This window comes from Gobio gobio (assembly GCF_949357685.1).
Source record: "Gobio gobio genome assembly, chromosome: 15".
In the NCBI taxonomy this organism is placed as follows: Eukaryota; Metazoa; Chordata; class Actinopteri; order Cypriniformes; family Gobionidae; genus Gobio; species Gobio gobio.
In genome coordinates, this window is record NC_137108.1 from 41,777,929 (window position 1) to 41,795,957 (window position 18,029).

The following is an 18,029-nucleotide window of genomic DNA, read 5'->3' on the forward strand; positions in this document are numbered from 1 at the left end:
GATAACGTACCTGAGCATCTGTGTTTAGGTCAATTTTCCCCTCGAAAGGCCCCCATGTGGTTCCTACAGGAAGCTGCTGTCGGCTGTGAATCCGACGTTCTCCATCTTTGTTGAACAGGTCCAGTTCTCCTGTGACAGAAGAGTGCAGTCAATCAGTGTCACACAATAAATGCCTCAAGTTGATCATAAACATATTTAGTACGAGTGAACGGCACACCATTTTCTATGCCTTTATTATTTGCGATGAGACTAAGCATTAAGAAATACATTCGGTCTAGAAAAAAATAAAGGCCCTCTGAAGTGCCGTGAAACGCTCAGCAATTACAATGTGTTGATGTAATTTCCACTGAAACCGGAAGACAGGGCGGGACATATCGAACAGCTCCTCCTCTTTTTAAAATAGCCAATAGTGTTTAGCTTATATCACAGCTCGGCCAGAGCCGATGAGCGCGGTAAAGCGCAGTTTCCTCCTAATCTCTAACTGTTTCTCCTCCATATCACTTTTAGCATTCGGTGCAGAATTCAAATGGGTCCGATACGTTTTCTGGTCTGCGCCAACTCGCACATGTGATCCGCGCTGTGCTACCATGTATCTGGACCGGAGCAGACTATGTGCGCGCTGCGGCTGTTCGGGTGACACTAACGTGAAACCAGACTTCATTCGCCCCAATGGAAAGCATATTTACACAGTCTGAATCAGTCTCTATCCCCTATATAGTGTACTATGTGCCATTCACCATGTAGAAAATAGTAAATGTGTGAACAAGTGACGGATTTTAGCCGCAGCTTTAACGTCTATTTGGGGGCAGGATGCTGTAAATTCTAGAGAGCATTTGATTGGACAGAAAATCTGATGAGAAGCCGAAGTGCAGAGATAATATCATCAAAATCAATGTATTGGTGGAAAAGACGGACGGACGGACGGATGGATGGTTGGAAACAATCAGACAGACAACAATCGGCAGACAGACAGACAGACAGATAGACAGATATACAGAGAGATAGATAGATGTGGAGATCCATCCATCCGTTGTTCTATCTATCTATCTATCTAGATAGAACGACGGATGGATGGATGGAAACAGACAGACGACGATAGATAGATAGAACGACGGATGTGTGGATGGAAACAGTCAGACAGACAACGATAGATAGATAGAAAGATAGATAGATCTATCCATCCATCCGTTGTTCTATCTATTTATCTAGATAGAACGACGGATGGATGATGGATAGAACAACAGATGGATGGATGGATGGAAACAGTCAGACAGATGGATAGATGGATAGATGGATAGATAGATAGATAGATAGATAGATAGATAGATAGATAGATAGATAGATAGATAGATAGATAGATAGATAGATAGATAGATAGATAGATAGATAGATAGATAGATAGATAGATAGATAGATAGATAGATAGATAGATAGATAGATAGATAGATAGATGTGGAGATCCATCCATCCATCCATCCATCCGTTGTTCTTTCTATCTATCTAGATAGAACGACAGATGGATGGATGGATAGAACGACGGATGGATAGATGGATGGAAACAGACAGCCAACGATAGATAGATAGATAGATAGATAGATAGATAGATAGATAGATAGATAGATAGATAGATAGATAGATAGATAGATAGATAGATAGATAGATAGATAGATAGATAGATAGATAGATAGATAGATAGATAGATAGATAGATAGATAGATAGATAGATAGATAGATAGATAGATAGATACTCAAATAGAATATTATAGATATTTATATAGAAATGATTGCATATGCGATCAGAATGATTGCTAGAAGTTTCTGTATTATAAAAACCCTTATTTGAGTATCAGTGTGTTTTCCTGCCTCCTCCAGTGAGTGACTGTAGTATTTCACACAGACTCCAGCACCTGTTCTCAGAGCTGATGGCGATCAGATGGAGCGTATCAAACCGCTGGGATGCTAACTCCTCTTGAAAGAGCGTCTTTCGCTCTCCGATAAAACCTCGCTGAGATGTTGCAGGCTTACCGACTGGCAGCGTGGGCTCTATTTCTGTTTTTCCAGGAAGGGGGCCGAGGCCTCTTGTTAGTGCCGTGCTGAGCTCGGAGTTAATTAACCGTGTCACGGGATAGCACAGCTAGCCCTGCAAGCTCCCCGAGCGCTGCTATCTAATCAGTTAGATTTTGTGTGCTTTTTTGGGACAGTGATTAATCAAACAGTTATTATAATAGACTGCCTGGTCATGACTCTCGTCTCTCGAGGGCTAGGGGCCTCTTGTCATGAGGATCTCAAGAGCAGACTTCCGGCTGGTTTTCATGGCGATGTTGAGAGCTTTTTGGGGCCGACCTGTGATGGAGGGAGATTTATCCCTCGCCGCTCGAGTGCTATCTGCTTTATCTTCCTGTGCGCATCCTGTTCACTGTGTCACAGCACTCATAACAACATTAGAGCTCTTTAAAGAGAGACAGGGACTGAAAATATGTACCACACTGAAAATATTTGCTTGAATTGTTCGCAAACGTCAGATCTTTCTCCTAAAATTCAAATAAAAATACACAACTGAGACAAATTGAATATGTATAGCATAGCCAACACTCTTAATCTTTATCTTAAAGGGATAGTTCACCAAAAAATGAAAATTCTGCCATCATTTACGAGTTTTTTTTGTTCCGTTGAACACAAAAGATGATATTTTGAAGAATATGGGTAACCAAAAAGTTAATGGGCCCCATTGACACCATAGTATGGAGGAAAAAATACCATAGAAGTCAATGTGGCCCATCAACTGTTTGGTTACCGAAGGTATTTTTACAGTTGACGGTAGCCATTGACTTCCATAGTATTTTTTTTTCCCTACTATGGAAGTCAATGGCTACCGTCAATTTTTCGATTACAGACATTTTGCAAAAGATCTTCTTTTGTGTTCAACAGAAGAAGAAAAGACTCATACAGGTTTGGAACAACTCAAGGGTGAGTAAATGATGACAGAATTAACATTTTTGGGTGAACTATCCCTTTAATATCTGAATCTTTATTGGCATTGATGGTTCCATGAAGAACCTTTAACATCCATGAAACCTTTTCAATGTACAAAAGGTTCTTTATAGTGGAAAATAAAAGATTTGTTAGATTATTAAAAGGTTCTTTGCACTAAGAAATAATGGATTTTTTGTCAAACCTGTTCACTGAAAGGTTCTTTGAGGAACCAAAAATAGCATCGCATTATAGCACCGCTATAAAACCCCCCATTTGGAACCATTATTTTTAAGATTATTTGGTCTTGGGAGAATTTGATGAGAAATCAGAAGAAAATCTTTGACTTTTGGATTGCAGACTTTGGTATCTTGGGAAATTGGAGTCTCGCAGTTTGAGATATCCGAGATATCTTCTGAAACGCTCAGAAGAAACATCAGAGAAACGGTAGAGTTTAGCATATCTAGGAACAGAGGCATCGTTTGTGATGTTGACTGCAGTCAGACAGTGTCTGCATCTGCATCACTCGCACACAACATAAAGGTGTTTCTGTAGTGCAGCATGTTTCGTGACCTGCGCTAAATAAAAGCCTGTTGGGTAGATGATATTCAGCGTGGTCTTTGTTGGCTGAAAGCAGTACAGCTCTGATTGAACTTTAAAATGACCTATTCAGCTGTGTTCCTCTCCGCAGATATCAGCTGCGTATCTGTGACATACTAACACGCTAGTCTGCTTGTATGGAAATTCCCCTGCGACTGAATAAACATCACAGTACATCGATTCCCAGGCGTTTAGTGCATTTTCCTTCAGCATATGCCTTAGAGCATGTAAACCTGCAGTAAATGGGATTTTTGAAAAACAGCCCAAGTATAGACAAACAGATCACAGGCCACTGTGTTAAATTATCGCTTATCAGTATCACCGTCAAAACACCATTTGCTGAACTGCACTGCTAGTAAAGACCATAGTGAATGAACATGGCAATCTTTCAGTACTACGGTACATATCAAAATACCATAGTATTACTGAAGAACTTTCTGAAACACTGCTTGTGAATCATCGTTCAAAGAATCGCTCCTCTTATTTCCTGCAACCCTTGCTCCAGTGCTAATGCCTTCATTCCATGTTATGGAGTTTAGCAGAGATAGTGAGAGAATTTAGGAGGTGGGGGGTCTCTCTGAAGCCTGTCGTGTTCCTGCCAGCCTGTTGGAAGGTGGGGAACCTCATTAAAGGGAAATAATTAAGCGTTGGAGCGCAGCTGGTCCACATCACAGGCAGGCTAAATCTATGCTAGCCCACCACCGCTTGATGTGCTCTGTTCCTACTCTGATAAGACCTCGTGGCCTTTCGCCATGATCGCACAAGTTTCTCTTTAGCCCATCTTCACACTTTCGCTGAAGTCTTCTGCGAATCCCATGCTGGGGTGAATGAGGAAGGCGTGCTGCACGAGGATGTCTGAAGTCCTAACGCTGGAAAGTACGAACGTGCCAGTCGTCCGCGGACCGTTCCAAGCCACGTCTCGAAACCTCACGTCCCAGCTGGCTCGTCCCAGCTGTTACCGATACCGCGCGAGCCCGAGAGGCAAGACGACGACATACGGCTCTGTGTGCGTAATGAGCCAGCCCGCCACCGTCGCCATGTTTGCCACAAGCGTTTAGATGTTCACTAGCCATAGATTAAGAGATCAAGATGTACAGTTGCAGATTATCCGCTTGGATCTGGCACGAATGGTGATGAATGCTGGCTGTGTTCCTCGATTACTGACATGCATGTACTTTTGATCGAGATTTTCCACGAGTCAAACGTACAATGATAAACAATCCAAATTTAGAGTTTAGAGCCTGACGTACACAATGAGGGATGTGGCTCATTGTATGGCTAATGAAAATGATTAATAAATCAGTTCATGGAATATTGTATATATTTCATAAATTAGCATATATTTAATATTTTATTATTATTCTTGTTTCATTTTAGATAAAGTCCCAATGCAAAATTAGTACCAACATTTTTCAAAAATAATCAAAAATGCTAACAAAAACATTCATTTCAATGGGAATATTTCGAATTTTTGGGCTGTTTGCTTTGCTATCTTAAAATGATCACCCAAATAGACATGTGCCGGTATACGGTATTACGATATATCGCAATAATGAACGTGCATAATATTGTTATCGTGGGCACTCCAAAACACCACGATTAATATTTCTTACGAATTATTCCGATTTTTATAATGCATTTTAAGAATACTTTACCCATAAACGTTTAAAATGAACAATACGTTGCGCACTGATGTAAACAAACCCAACGTGCATGAGCCGAGCACATGGTGGAAAGAGTGAAGGAGACGCACATTCACTCTCTGACAGCAGAGGGCGCTGACGGAACAGCAGAAATGCAGCCGTTTCCCCGGTAACCCTCGTAAACAAAACGATACGGTGCTCATCGCATAACCAAATACTTAATACTTAAAGACTTAAGGCTATTCATTTTCAAACTTAAACATTTTATATTTTAATCTGGACTAAATTACATGCCCTAGATATTATTTGAATATGTTCTGATTGTTGTTCAGTCACACACTTTACAATACGGCTCTATTATTTAACATTAGTTCATTCATTAACAAACTGACAATGAAAAATACTTCTAAAGCATGTATTAATCTTAGTTAAAAGTAAATTTCAGCAAAATAACACATTATTAAAATCAAAAGTTGTAACTGTATTATTTAATGGACCTGAGCTAACACTAACAGATGCTTTTTTTAACTAAGATTATTAAAGAATAATAACTGTAAAAATGTAACTATTCGCTCTTTGTTAATGTTAATGCATTAACTAGTGAGACCTTATTGTAAAGTGGTACCTATTGTTCTTTATAATTCTTTAGCACTTTAATCTGTTTTAAATATTTGTTTGCTTTATACATTTTTGTGTATTGCTTTATTGTATTTAAATGTTTGGTTCTTTTTGTTATAAGAAAGTTATTAAACCTGTTATAGTATGACAACACTTTTTTGCAACGAATTTCAATATCGTGATAATACCGTATACCGCGATAAAAGCTTCAGCAATTAACTGCAACATGAAAATTTGATACCAGCACATGCCTACACCCAAACATGAAAATTCTGTCATCATTTACTCACTCTCAAGTTGTTCCAAACCTGTATGTGTGTGTGTCTTCTGTTGAACACAAAAGAAGATATTTTGGAGAATACAGTTGACAATACCCATTGACTGCCCTACACTCTAAAAAATGGTGTTATACGGCACTAAAAGTGGTTCTTGGCTCGTAATCATAGGGGAACCACTTTTGGTGCTATATAGCACCATATCTTAATAGGTTCTGTATATGGTAGCGGTGCTATATAGCACCTCAGTCATTTAAAGCATTCATTGAACCACTGAAGAACCACTGAAGCACCAAGATTTGCTGCTATACAGCACTTAAAGTGGTTCCCCTATGATTACGAGCCAAAGAACCACTTATAGTGCCATATAGCACCTTTTTTTTTTTAAGAGTGTAGTGCTTTATTCCCATACTATGGACGTCAATGGCTTACAACAACTGTTTGGTTACCAGCATTCTTCAAAATATCTTTTGAGTTCAACAGAAGAAAACAACTCATACAGGTTTGAAACAACTTCAGGGTGAGCAAATTATGACAGAATTTTCACTTTTGGGTGAACTAGACCTGATTGGTGAACGTGATTTCACCAAGTAGATCATGTTCCTGGATCAACAATCTTGTTGATCTGGGCACAACATTCCAATCAATCAATCAGATTCGAGGGATATGTTTACAGTTAATCTCCAGTTTAGGCTTAAAACAAGGGTCGGGGCTTCTACGCCATTCTTATTCACCTACAGTATCATTTCCCTCTAATTTTAGGGATAAGTTATGTGTATGGTCAGGTTTAGGGGTAGGGATAGAGACAGGAATGTTGTTCCAGGATCAACAAAAGATGTTGATCCAGGAACATGTCTTACTTGGCAAAATTAAAATCATATACGATTATGTAGTTACCCTGCTGACAAAAGGGGCAGGAAATCCTAAAACACATTTTTGAGATGTTTTTCAATTAGCACATTATGGAAAACAATGCAAATCACACGTTTTGAAAAGTAAAATATACAAATAGAATTATAACCTAGGCTGGTTTACTGGTTGTCTGTTGTTTGGTTTTAGGCACATGTCAGAAGGTCAAGATTGGAAACCAGCTGTTCAACCAACAAGTTTAGCCATGCTGGGAGACCAGGTAGACCTGTTTAAACCAGCTGTTTTTCAAAAAGGTTTAGCATTGTTTTTCCCTGTCGTCTGTGGTCATTATCAGAACAACTGCGGCTCGTTTTTTGGGTCACAACCCATTAGGTAAGTATCACTGAAACCAGAAATTGCAAGACGAGTTTAGTAGTGGTAATGAAGCGTCCTCAGGCAGAGCTTACAGGTCGAAACACCCAAAAGCTCTCTCATCAACCAGGCCTGAAATGCCACCATCTTGGCACGGAGGAGCTGTTGATATGAGTGAAGAGAACTCCATCCCCCCCATCCCTCCACTCCTCCCTAGATAAGATCATCTGTCGCTCTTCTCCGGGGTCCGCTCCCCCTCACCACAGATCCCTGGCAGAACCATGAATGTCCCTTTTGTGTGCACAGATCTTTCTCTGATAGCCCCAAAAAGATGCTGCACGTGGCAACTGTTTGTTTCCCCCTGTGATGGAGGGAAGATGGGGGATTGGGGTGGGGGCATCACGTCTCCTACCTTTAAAATACAGACAAAAACTAAACAAGTTTTTAGGAACCAACTAAGGCAAAGCTACAAAGTCACAGCAAGAAAAAGAAACGTTTTGAGAAGAAAAAGTTACGTCATCTACAAATACATTTGTGAGATGTTAAAAAAAAATATTTTGTGGGCAAACTTTTGTTTGCACCCCTACAGTCACTAGCCAACTGTTTAAATATATATATATATATATATATTTTTTTTTTAAATACTAGTGATACATTTGATAGTATATTTACATATACACTTTTCAGGTAACTACTGTTGCAATTTGTAGCACAAGATGAAGACACACACTCTGATTAACTTGTCATGTAATGTTTGTGGTTACATTAATGTTCGACAGCGCTGTTGTAACGTTCCTTTATTTATTTAGAATGACTATTTTGTAGATCACCTCCAACCTTTTATCTTCCTTTTGAGGGGTTTAAGCCTTAAAAGGGATAGTTTACCCAAAAATGAAAATTGTCATTTACAGCTGTTCCAAGCCTGTATGAATTTCTTTCTTCTGTTGAACACAAAAGATGATATTTTGAAGAATGTTGGAAAACAAACAGTTGATGAGCCCCATTGACTTCCATGGTATTTTTTCCCCAATACTATGGGGCCCATCAACTGTTTGGTTACCCATATTCTTCAAAAAATCTTTTTTTGTGTTCAGCAGAAGAAAGAATCTCATACAGGTCTGAAACAACTTGAGGGTGAATAAACGATGGCAGAATTTTAATTTTTGAGAATATGTTTGAGATTGCAAATATGAGCCAGACACTGACTGTACCGGGAAAATTAGCTCTGATGATGACAGTGATGATGCTCAAATTGAACCCTTCCATATTCCAAAAATGTATTTAAAAAAAAAATTTTTTGATTCTTTTGTAATTGCTGTTTAAAATTTCAGGAGATTTTTATGCTATTGCAGCAGTCAGAGAGCTATTGGTTTTAGATTTAGGTCCAGGTCGCTAAAGACCCAAATATGTATTAACAACTGGCGAAATGTTCATGCATTTATGGAGTATTTTTCAAAACAATGATTAATTTTTCAATTATTTTTTAACCTGATAAGCTTCATGAGCGCGTGCACGGGTTGAAGCGCTATTTTTAGCACGAGTGTAATGTTTGTTAATAGATTTAACGTAAAAAAACATCATTAATCTTGACAAACTATATATCATTCTAAAGGTCTAAACCTCAAGCATCGAGGACAGACCACTGTTTTTCATTGAAAAGCTTATAACGGCTGTATTTTTGCATCAATGTAAGCAATACACATCAACGATTTTATAAATAAAAACAGAGTACATACCTTTAGTGTCCTAATTACGAGCCACACACGCATCCATTGCAAACAATTCCAGAACGAATGGAAAGGTGAGGGTCCACTGAATAACATCCCATAGAGCATTTTAATCCAACGAAACAATAACGGTGTAATATTGATGGTTAATCCTTTGTTTACATTGCATTTCTGCGGAGCGAAGTATCATACTAGACTGTTATGCAATAAAATAATGCACCAAAAACAGTCTCCCGGTAGAATAAAGTGGCATGGGTTTAAAGCTTAGAATGTTACGAACAAAATCCAACTAACCCCACTCAAAAACATGCAAAGATAGCCGCGATATAGTCAAAAATATCCAACCATAGCGATCGTTTTATCTGATGTCATGACGTGCTCATCCAATGATAATGTCTGTTTATCTGGAGCCAATAAAAGCATTGAATCGTCATGACTGACAGAAAATGTAGCCAATGAGCACACGATTCCAACGAGACCTTGCATGTGTATGTTTGTCACATGGGCGTGAATATTTATTCATCTGAATGTGCCAATGTGGCGCTATCTCCGACGAGATGCTGCGAGCCTGACACCCCCCATCTGACAGCTAAAAGCTAACGCGCTAGTAAACAAACAGAGGTCTCTTTGTAGTAACTGTTTGCTAATCTTACTAACTGGACGGAATGTATTATCCAATGGATCGTCAAAAGAAGTTTTTATTGTGCTGAAATGCTTTATTTGAGCTCACTCGAAGCAGCGATGTGAAAAAGGAGAGTGAACACAGCGGTGACGGTGCTTGTTGACAGAGAAGTTGATCCAATAACATACCGGTGAGTTGCTATGTGTAGTTGTTTATGTATATTGAGAATGTGTGTGAGAATGTATGTATTTTATTGTTTCTGTGTGCTAGAAAAAATGCAATATACCAGTATGCATTATACATATGCTGATATTTTGCATTTTTCCTAGCACACATGGGGAAAAAGTATATAATTTTTCCCCATGTGTGTGTAAATAAAACATATATATATATATATAACACATGTAATTGTTTATATATATATATATATATATATATATATATATATATATATATATATATATATATATATATATATATATATATATTGAGACTGTATTTATTTTATGTTTTTCCTGTGTGCTAGAAAAATTACAATATACCAGTATGCATTATACATATGCTGATATTTTGCATTTTTCCTAGCACACATGGGGAAAAAGTATATATAATTTTTCCCCATGTGTGTGTAAATAAAACATATATATATATATAACACATGTAATTGTTTATATATATATATATATATATATATATATATATATATATATATATATATATATATATATATATATATATATATATATATATATATATATATATATATATATTGAGACTGTATTTATTTTATGTTTTTCCTGTGTGCTAGAAAAATTACAATATACCAGTATAGATTATACATATACTGATATTTAGCATTTTTTCTAGCGCACACAGAAAAAAAAAATATATATATATATAATATATAAAATGCATTTTTTTTCCCCTGTGCTACAAAAACAAATTGACGAAAAAAGAAAAGTTCTGGACGGCCGACCATCTGTGTGATTGTTGAATGCTCACTGTTTCACCGGCCATTATATTGATTGTAGGACTGTGTGCGAATGTATGGGCCGCCGTCAATATGAATGCTCACTGTATAGCCGGCCGTTAGATTGATGCTTGGGCTGTGTGAGAATGTATGGGCCGCCGTCAATATGAATGCTGTCTAATCGACTGCCCATCAGTTTCATTGTTCATGGGATGGCCTGTAATTAGAGTGAATGATGACAGTGTGATTGTTGATTGAATGGGCAAACTATACAGAAATAGGACATGCAGTGCTAATTCTCATTCCTTTCCTTGCCATTCTACAGGCATCAGGTTGAGTCTTCGGATGAGGAATGGCAGCCAAGCACCAGCCAACCAGCAGAAAAGAGAAGAACGCTTTCAGATTCTTCAAGATCTGCACTTGCTGTTGTAGACCTGAATCCGCCAGTAAAAGGCCAGTAAATGTTTTTTTTTTTTACATTTGCAAATTGTGTGTGTTTTTATAGCTATATATTTATATTATATTGTTATTTATATTACTAGTTATATTTATAGTTATTATACTTATATTACTTGTTGTATTTTCAGTTGCAAAGAAGTTTAGCTCTTTTTTATTAATATTTCATTTTTATTATATTTTTATAAGTTCTGTTGTACAAATAAATCACTAATACAAAGTCTTATGGTTCTGCCTATTATTTTATAGTTGAAAAAGCATTCAAGCATCATATATGATGGCTAAAACAGCTTGCAGTACCCTTCATAACATTAGGTTATCAAGTCTCCTGTAGGTTTCTTGGCACCTGGACATATTCTTAGAAAAAAGCATGCAGGAACCCCATTTTTCATGATATCTTCGTCAAATTTTAAATATAAACTGATGAGACTTTTGCCTTTCAATTCATTAACTAACTGGATTCCTCCAGGCTTATTTTCATATATTTTTACATCAAATAATAAAGTGTTCATTGTAGCACAAATCATCTTCAAGACACTTCAACTTCTATAACTGTTTGTCTTTCTAAGTTTTTTTCTACTTTAATGTTTGGGTAATAAACTGTAAAGTGTCTTCTTTTTAAAGATGTCTAAATTGTGCATGTAGTGCAAATTGTTTAGCAACTGCAATTGTTTTAGTTGGGAGATGTCATTTCTGGGGATGTGCCTCAAGCAGGCGGAGGGAGAAATGGAACAGACATAGTCTTGGAAAAAAGCTTGCAGGAACCACATTTTTCATTATATCTTCCTCAAACTTGAAATATAAACTGATAAGTCGTGTGGCTTTCAATCCATAACTGAACTGGATTCCTCCAGGTCTATTTTCATATATTTTTACATGAAATAATACAACATTCTGTGTAGTGCAAATAATTTTTGAGGCATTTCAACTATTATAATTTTTTATCTGTTTGAGAATTATCAACTCTGATTGCTTTTTAGTAGAGTCCCAAGTGTCTTCTTTCCAAAGATACCTTAATTGTGCCTGTAGCACACTGTTCTCAGGAGCTATAATTGTTTTAATTCAGGTAGGTCGTTTTCAGCTGTGAGCCCCAAAGTGGGGTTGCAGTTTAACAGGTTAAATGATTATATGCTTCACCTTCAACTGAATTTGATTAATTGAAATTTAAATTAAAAACATATACATTTTTGTTCTTTTTAATCACTTATATTATGCAGATATTATTTAAATATTTTTGATGTTAAATTACATGCTCTGTAAGGTCTAACCCAACTATTTAAAGGGATTGTTCATCCAAAACTATTGTTTTCAATGTCTTCAAAATTAATTATGTTGATGGCTGACAGTTTCTTCATCAGATCCACCATCAAGTGACAGTGATACTAATATTTGATTGCATACAGTAAAAAAACAAACAAACAAACTGGCATTTCAAGTTTTACTGATGCTACTTGTGTGTTCTGTTGTTTTATGCCTGCGGTACTTATGAGCGAAACATCACATCATCATTGTGAACCATGACATTGCCACCTTGAGGAATAAAGGTGAACTGCACTTATTGAGTCAGAGATTCAATTATTGTTCCGCAGAAAAAAAATACTCATAACATTTTTTTCCGTGTTATATGGTTTATAATGAATAGAGTACTAAGGTTGATGTCCAACTTTAAAAAATGAGGGTTAAGGGTTAAAAACGTATAACAATGTCACAAGTGGTGCATAAATTCCACAATTCACCTCTAAAAGTATTTAATCCAAAAACACACAATTCTTTTTTTAATAGTCATTTTTAAGCATTTACACTTCAGAAATGATTTGGATCAGATCAAAACGGATGCTTTAAATAGCAGGTCACATGAATTTGTCGTGTTCGAAGGTACAGATGCCCATCAGCCACGCGTGACAATACAGGAGTCACATATCAAGATCTACAGCAGCTTATGAACCAAATGAACATACTGTGAGGGGCATGTGTAGAGAAGTGGAGAGCTCAGTATCACTCCATAAAAGGTGCAGGAGCTCTGAAGGAGATATGTGATCTGAAATTTTACAGCTGAAGGAGAAATGTCAGAGCGCTTCGATAAGAGAGCGATGAACTTTCCTCCACCCCCCTCCAAACCCCCATTATCAGCTCGAAGAGAAGCAAATGCATCATTTTTATCCCACGGCTTTACCATTATCTCCTCGGCAGACACTTGTTTTAAAACACACAAGGACCTTTTTACCTTGCTCGCTCTCTTTCTCTCTCTCTCACACACTCTCTTCTCTCTCTTAATAAACTAACCTCTTACTAAAAGAGGCTGGAAGTTTGGAGTTTTCTGAGAACATGCATTATTTATAAGATCTTACACTTTAAAAAGTACTGAAATCACATGGTAATATAATTCCACTATACCGGTCAAAAGTTTGGGCTCCGCAAGATTTTTATTTTTAATAAATGAATATTTAGATTCAGAAAAGATACATTGAATTGATCAAAAGTGACCTAGTGATCTATAATGTTCCAAACGATTTATATTTCAAATAAATGCTGTTCGTTTAGACTTTCTATTTAATCAAAGAATCCTAAGAAAATAAAAAAAACAAGCAGCACAATTGTTTTCAACATTGATAATAAGAAAAAAAAAATATTGAGCAGAAAATCAGCATATTTTAATGATTGCTGAAGGATCATGCGACACTGAAGACTGGAGTAAAGTACATTATTATATGATATAATATTATATTATATCATATTATATTATATGGCTGTCAAATGATTAATTGTGATTAATCACATCCAAAATAAAAGTTTGTGTTTATTTGTTTGTTAGTATGTTTGTTTTGTGTTTGTGTTCAGTATGTCTGTGTACTGTGTATAATTATTATGTATAAATAAAATACACACACATACATGTATATATTTAAGAAATATTTGCATGTATATACTGTATATATACTTACATCATTTATATTATATACAAATATAAATATTTTACATATAAATAATATAACACTTTTTCTTAAATATATACCTGCATGTGTGTGAATTTATATACAATAATTATACACAGCACACACATATATTATGTAAACTAACTTTTGTTTTGGATGCGATTAATCACGATTAATCGTTTGCTGTTATATTTTATTATAAACCAAAAAACCGATTTTTTTTATTTTAAACCTTAATAATATTTCACAATACTGATGTTTTTGTACCATATTTTTGATCAAATACATGCAGCCTTGGTGAGCGGAAGAGACTTGCAAAAATATTAATACATTTTACCGACCCCAAACTTTGCATACCATAAAGGATTTACACTGGCTAAGCACTAATTGTAAGTAAATAAATAAAAAGGTGAATAACCAACTAACTAACTAATACTTGCCAATATCAAGAAACGTTAAGTAACGGCAACATAAAACATACAAGTTAAGTAAAAACTACAAATATAATAGTCAGACCTCACTGAATGTCATTCAAATCAAAGTTTTCAAAAACTGGATTACTGAATTAAATAAATATATATATATATAAAAATAATAATAATGCAAAATACATGTAATTTTCACCGTTTTACTTCTTAGTTCCCTAATAAGTGTAATAAGTGTGACCAAAAGTAAAAGAAATACTCTGATAAATATGATATTGAAAGCTTTTCGAGTTAAGATATCAGCAGAGGGTAACAGTTAAACCTTGATCGTTTCCTCCAGCTCATTTCAATCAAAACCTGAGCAAAGTCATTCCGACAACAATCTCCACAGCTTCTTTCCCTTCTGTCACTCTGAATGATAGGGCACAAAAGATTAGACGTAAACTCGAGGAAGATGCCCTATCTGAATCTAGAGGAGACTTTTTCCAGCTAGCACATTTGATATTTAGAGATGTGTTACAAATCTCAGTGCTCATGTGGGATACAATTCCTCTTTCTCCTGTCAGCACACACTGACTAATGGTGCCCGGATTCACTGGGAATACTTTGAATTATGGGAATGCTGCTTTCAGCGTTCCTGATGATCTGAAGGAGAACGTGTGGATATATTGCGCTTCCACAAGATGGACACAAACAAACGCACACTTATCAGCAGGTGTGTTAATAACTACAGAGCTCCCGGGGTCACACAATAGCTCACGCATCTCCCGCACGTTTGTTTTTCCGCTGCATTTACAGGTGCTGTTTTTCTCCAGTGGCTCGAGCGGGTCATTAGCTCTATCCGCAGCCGCCCCTCCAGTCAATTACCACATTTCAAACTTTCCTCCAGCACAAATCCGGCCGCTCCTGCCTGCCTGACCCAGTTGTCTTTTGTGAGGAGGTCTTAGCTCCAGCAGTTTGACAGTCAACAGATAAGATGGATTAAGTTTTTTTTTTTTCTCTCCCCTTCTCTCTCTCATCCGGTTTTGATATAAACGGCGTAAAAGCAGGTTAAATCAGTCACTTTCAGGAGGAGTTTTTAAATGGCTGGAGATAGAGAGTGATAGAAGGCCTAAACCTGACACCAGGGCATAGAAGGTCACGGTCGCGCGGTTTAATAACTAACAAACTCCTGATGAGGGAAAAGCCAAGAGGAGAAACACCAGTCATGACACTGAAACCAAAATACTCCCGAAAACATGTGTGTTTCTTTAAGAGTCATTTCAGGCTGCAATCTACAAACTCTTACATAAATAACATTTTATGGTGAGAATATAAAACTAAAAAGAAACTGGCCCATTTGCAAAATATGGAGCATTATAGATGTGGAGGGAAACTTACAAATAACATGACTATGAACTTTCGTCAAGAAGTGTATAGGGTAGACTGGGGCAAGTTGTCACACTTTTTACTCTGGTGAATATTTTTCAGGTTTAATTTTGTATATGTACATGGTTACAAAAAATCTGTTGAGCATTATTTGGGAAAAAAAAGATACAGTTCACCTTTTGTTCATCTTACACTGTGTGGGGCAAGTGGTCACAATGGAAAGTCTTAAACATCAGCATATTAATGGCTTTTTAATCAAATTTATTTCACAAAATGATTTATGAAAATGGTAAAAAAATGTAAAAAGCAAAGATAAAAATATCAAACTCCTGATATTTATTTAAATGTTATTCTTCAGCCTATTATATAGTCGAATCTTGCCTGAATGTAGTTTTACAGTGATTCACCCAGCAGATATAACAAAAAAATATCATGGTATTGAAATAACAGTTTAAAGGATAAAATTATAAAATAATGCATTTTACAATTATACAAGACAAACCACTTCTAGAGAAAAACATTTTTTGTGATTGGACTTTTGACTCAAAACCCTATAGTTATTGAGTGTGACAACTAGCCCCGGTGTCCCCTATAGGTTTAAGAAATACCTGCATTTGAGGTTTTTTGCAGTCCTGCGATGTAACAAAACACGTATTCTATAATAAATCATTCCAAATAAGAAGCTCTCAATTACTTTGTAGGCAACAAAACTATTTTATAAAGCATAAAAGAACGACCAAAATCCTTTTTAAAATACAAATTTTTTGCAAAAACAGACCAAAATCTGTCCATTATTTATTGTCACTAGCATAGTGATGTATAAAACACAGCTCACACCGAAGTCACTTTCAAACCAAACAGTTATATTATTTATATATAAAATATTTATATATAATATAAATTAGGTAAGTATATATACAGTATATACATGCAAGTATTTCTTAAATATATACATGTATATGTGTGTATTTATTTATACATACAACAAATTATCTATCCATATTCCTTTCTGTTGGTCAATTTGAAAATAATCTTGAAAATGAACTTTTTCGCCCTGATACAAAACTCCAGATTACACAGATTTCTTTTGGACTGGACTGGATTTTGCTCACGCAATTTATGCAACAGTATATGTGACCTTAAAGGGATAGTTCACCTAAAAATGAAAATTACCCCATGATTTACTCATCATCAAGTCATCCTAGGTGTATATGACATTCTTCTTTCAGACTAATACAATCCAAGTTATATTAAAAATAGTCCATAAAAGTACATCTATCCATCATATAACTGCTTCACACGACTCCGGGGTGTTAATAAAGGCCTTCTGAAGCGAAGCTATGGGTTTGTGTAAGAAAAATATACCATATTTAACACAGACTGGCGTTCCAGCGTATGACGTAGGATGCAGGTGTAGCGCAAGTTCTGGTGACGAACGCGGAAGCGCAGAGGATAAAGCTAAACAAAACTTGTGTTGCGTCCCAATTCGCCTACTTACACTATGACCTAAAAGAATGTACTCTTTATGTAAAGAAAAAGTACATACTTTTGAGTGTGTAGCAGAAGAGTATACAAGCTTTGGGACATACTACTTCGTCATCTTTAACAGATGCTCTGTCGCTTAGTTACGTGCATCCCATCACTGTTTAAAGTGCCCTGTCAATCATCATCACCGTTAAAATCCTCTACATTCAACTTCATATCCTACCGTATTGGAGAGAAATGTAGTTAGAAGCACATTGATCTGCCATGTGTGGGTCTTTAATGCAGAGACTTTTAAATATAAATGATGCATTTAAAAGTTAATGGCCAAACGTATCATTACAAAAGTTCACAATGCTGTAGCAGGTGAAATATAATGTGGATAACATTGAATAAATATCCTTTTGTCAGGTTAAATACTGATAATTGATCACTCAAGCCCTTTTACCTAAATCTCTCTCCGTCAGACTCGCACATCCGTCACGTTTGTAGTTTTTCTCAACAGTTTTTAATCCGCGTTTGTAGTTCTAATCGAATCCTCGTCCAACTCGCAATGGGTTGTGGGCAATATCAGCCATTAGAGTGCGCATCGATATGCACTTCGAATTAGTAGACCATCAAGATATCTTTGGAATACTCTTTTCGACATACTACGATTTGGGACATACTCATTTTATTTTTGAATACTACTTAGGACGGATAGTATGCGAATTGGGACG

The 18,029-nt window shown here is 36.3% G+C and overlaps 1 protein-coding gene across 2 annotated transcripts in view; it reads right to left on the reverse strand.

Annotated features, from left to right (window-relative positions):
- Window positions 1-18,029, reverse strand: part of zfpm2a (zinc finger protein, FOG family member 2a) — a 213,637-nt gene that overhangs the window by 105,064 nt on the left and 90,544 nt on the right. For both annotated transcript variants that reach the window (XM_079836440.1, XM_079836441.1), the window contains one exon: window positions 11-129. In XM_079836440.1, coding sequence (XP_079692566.1) covers window positions 11-129 — 119 coding nt within the window. The remainder of the gene's footprint in view (window positions 1-10; window positions 130-18,029) is intronic.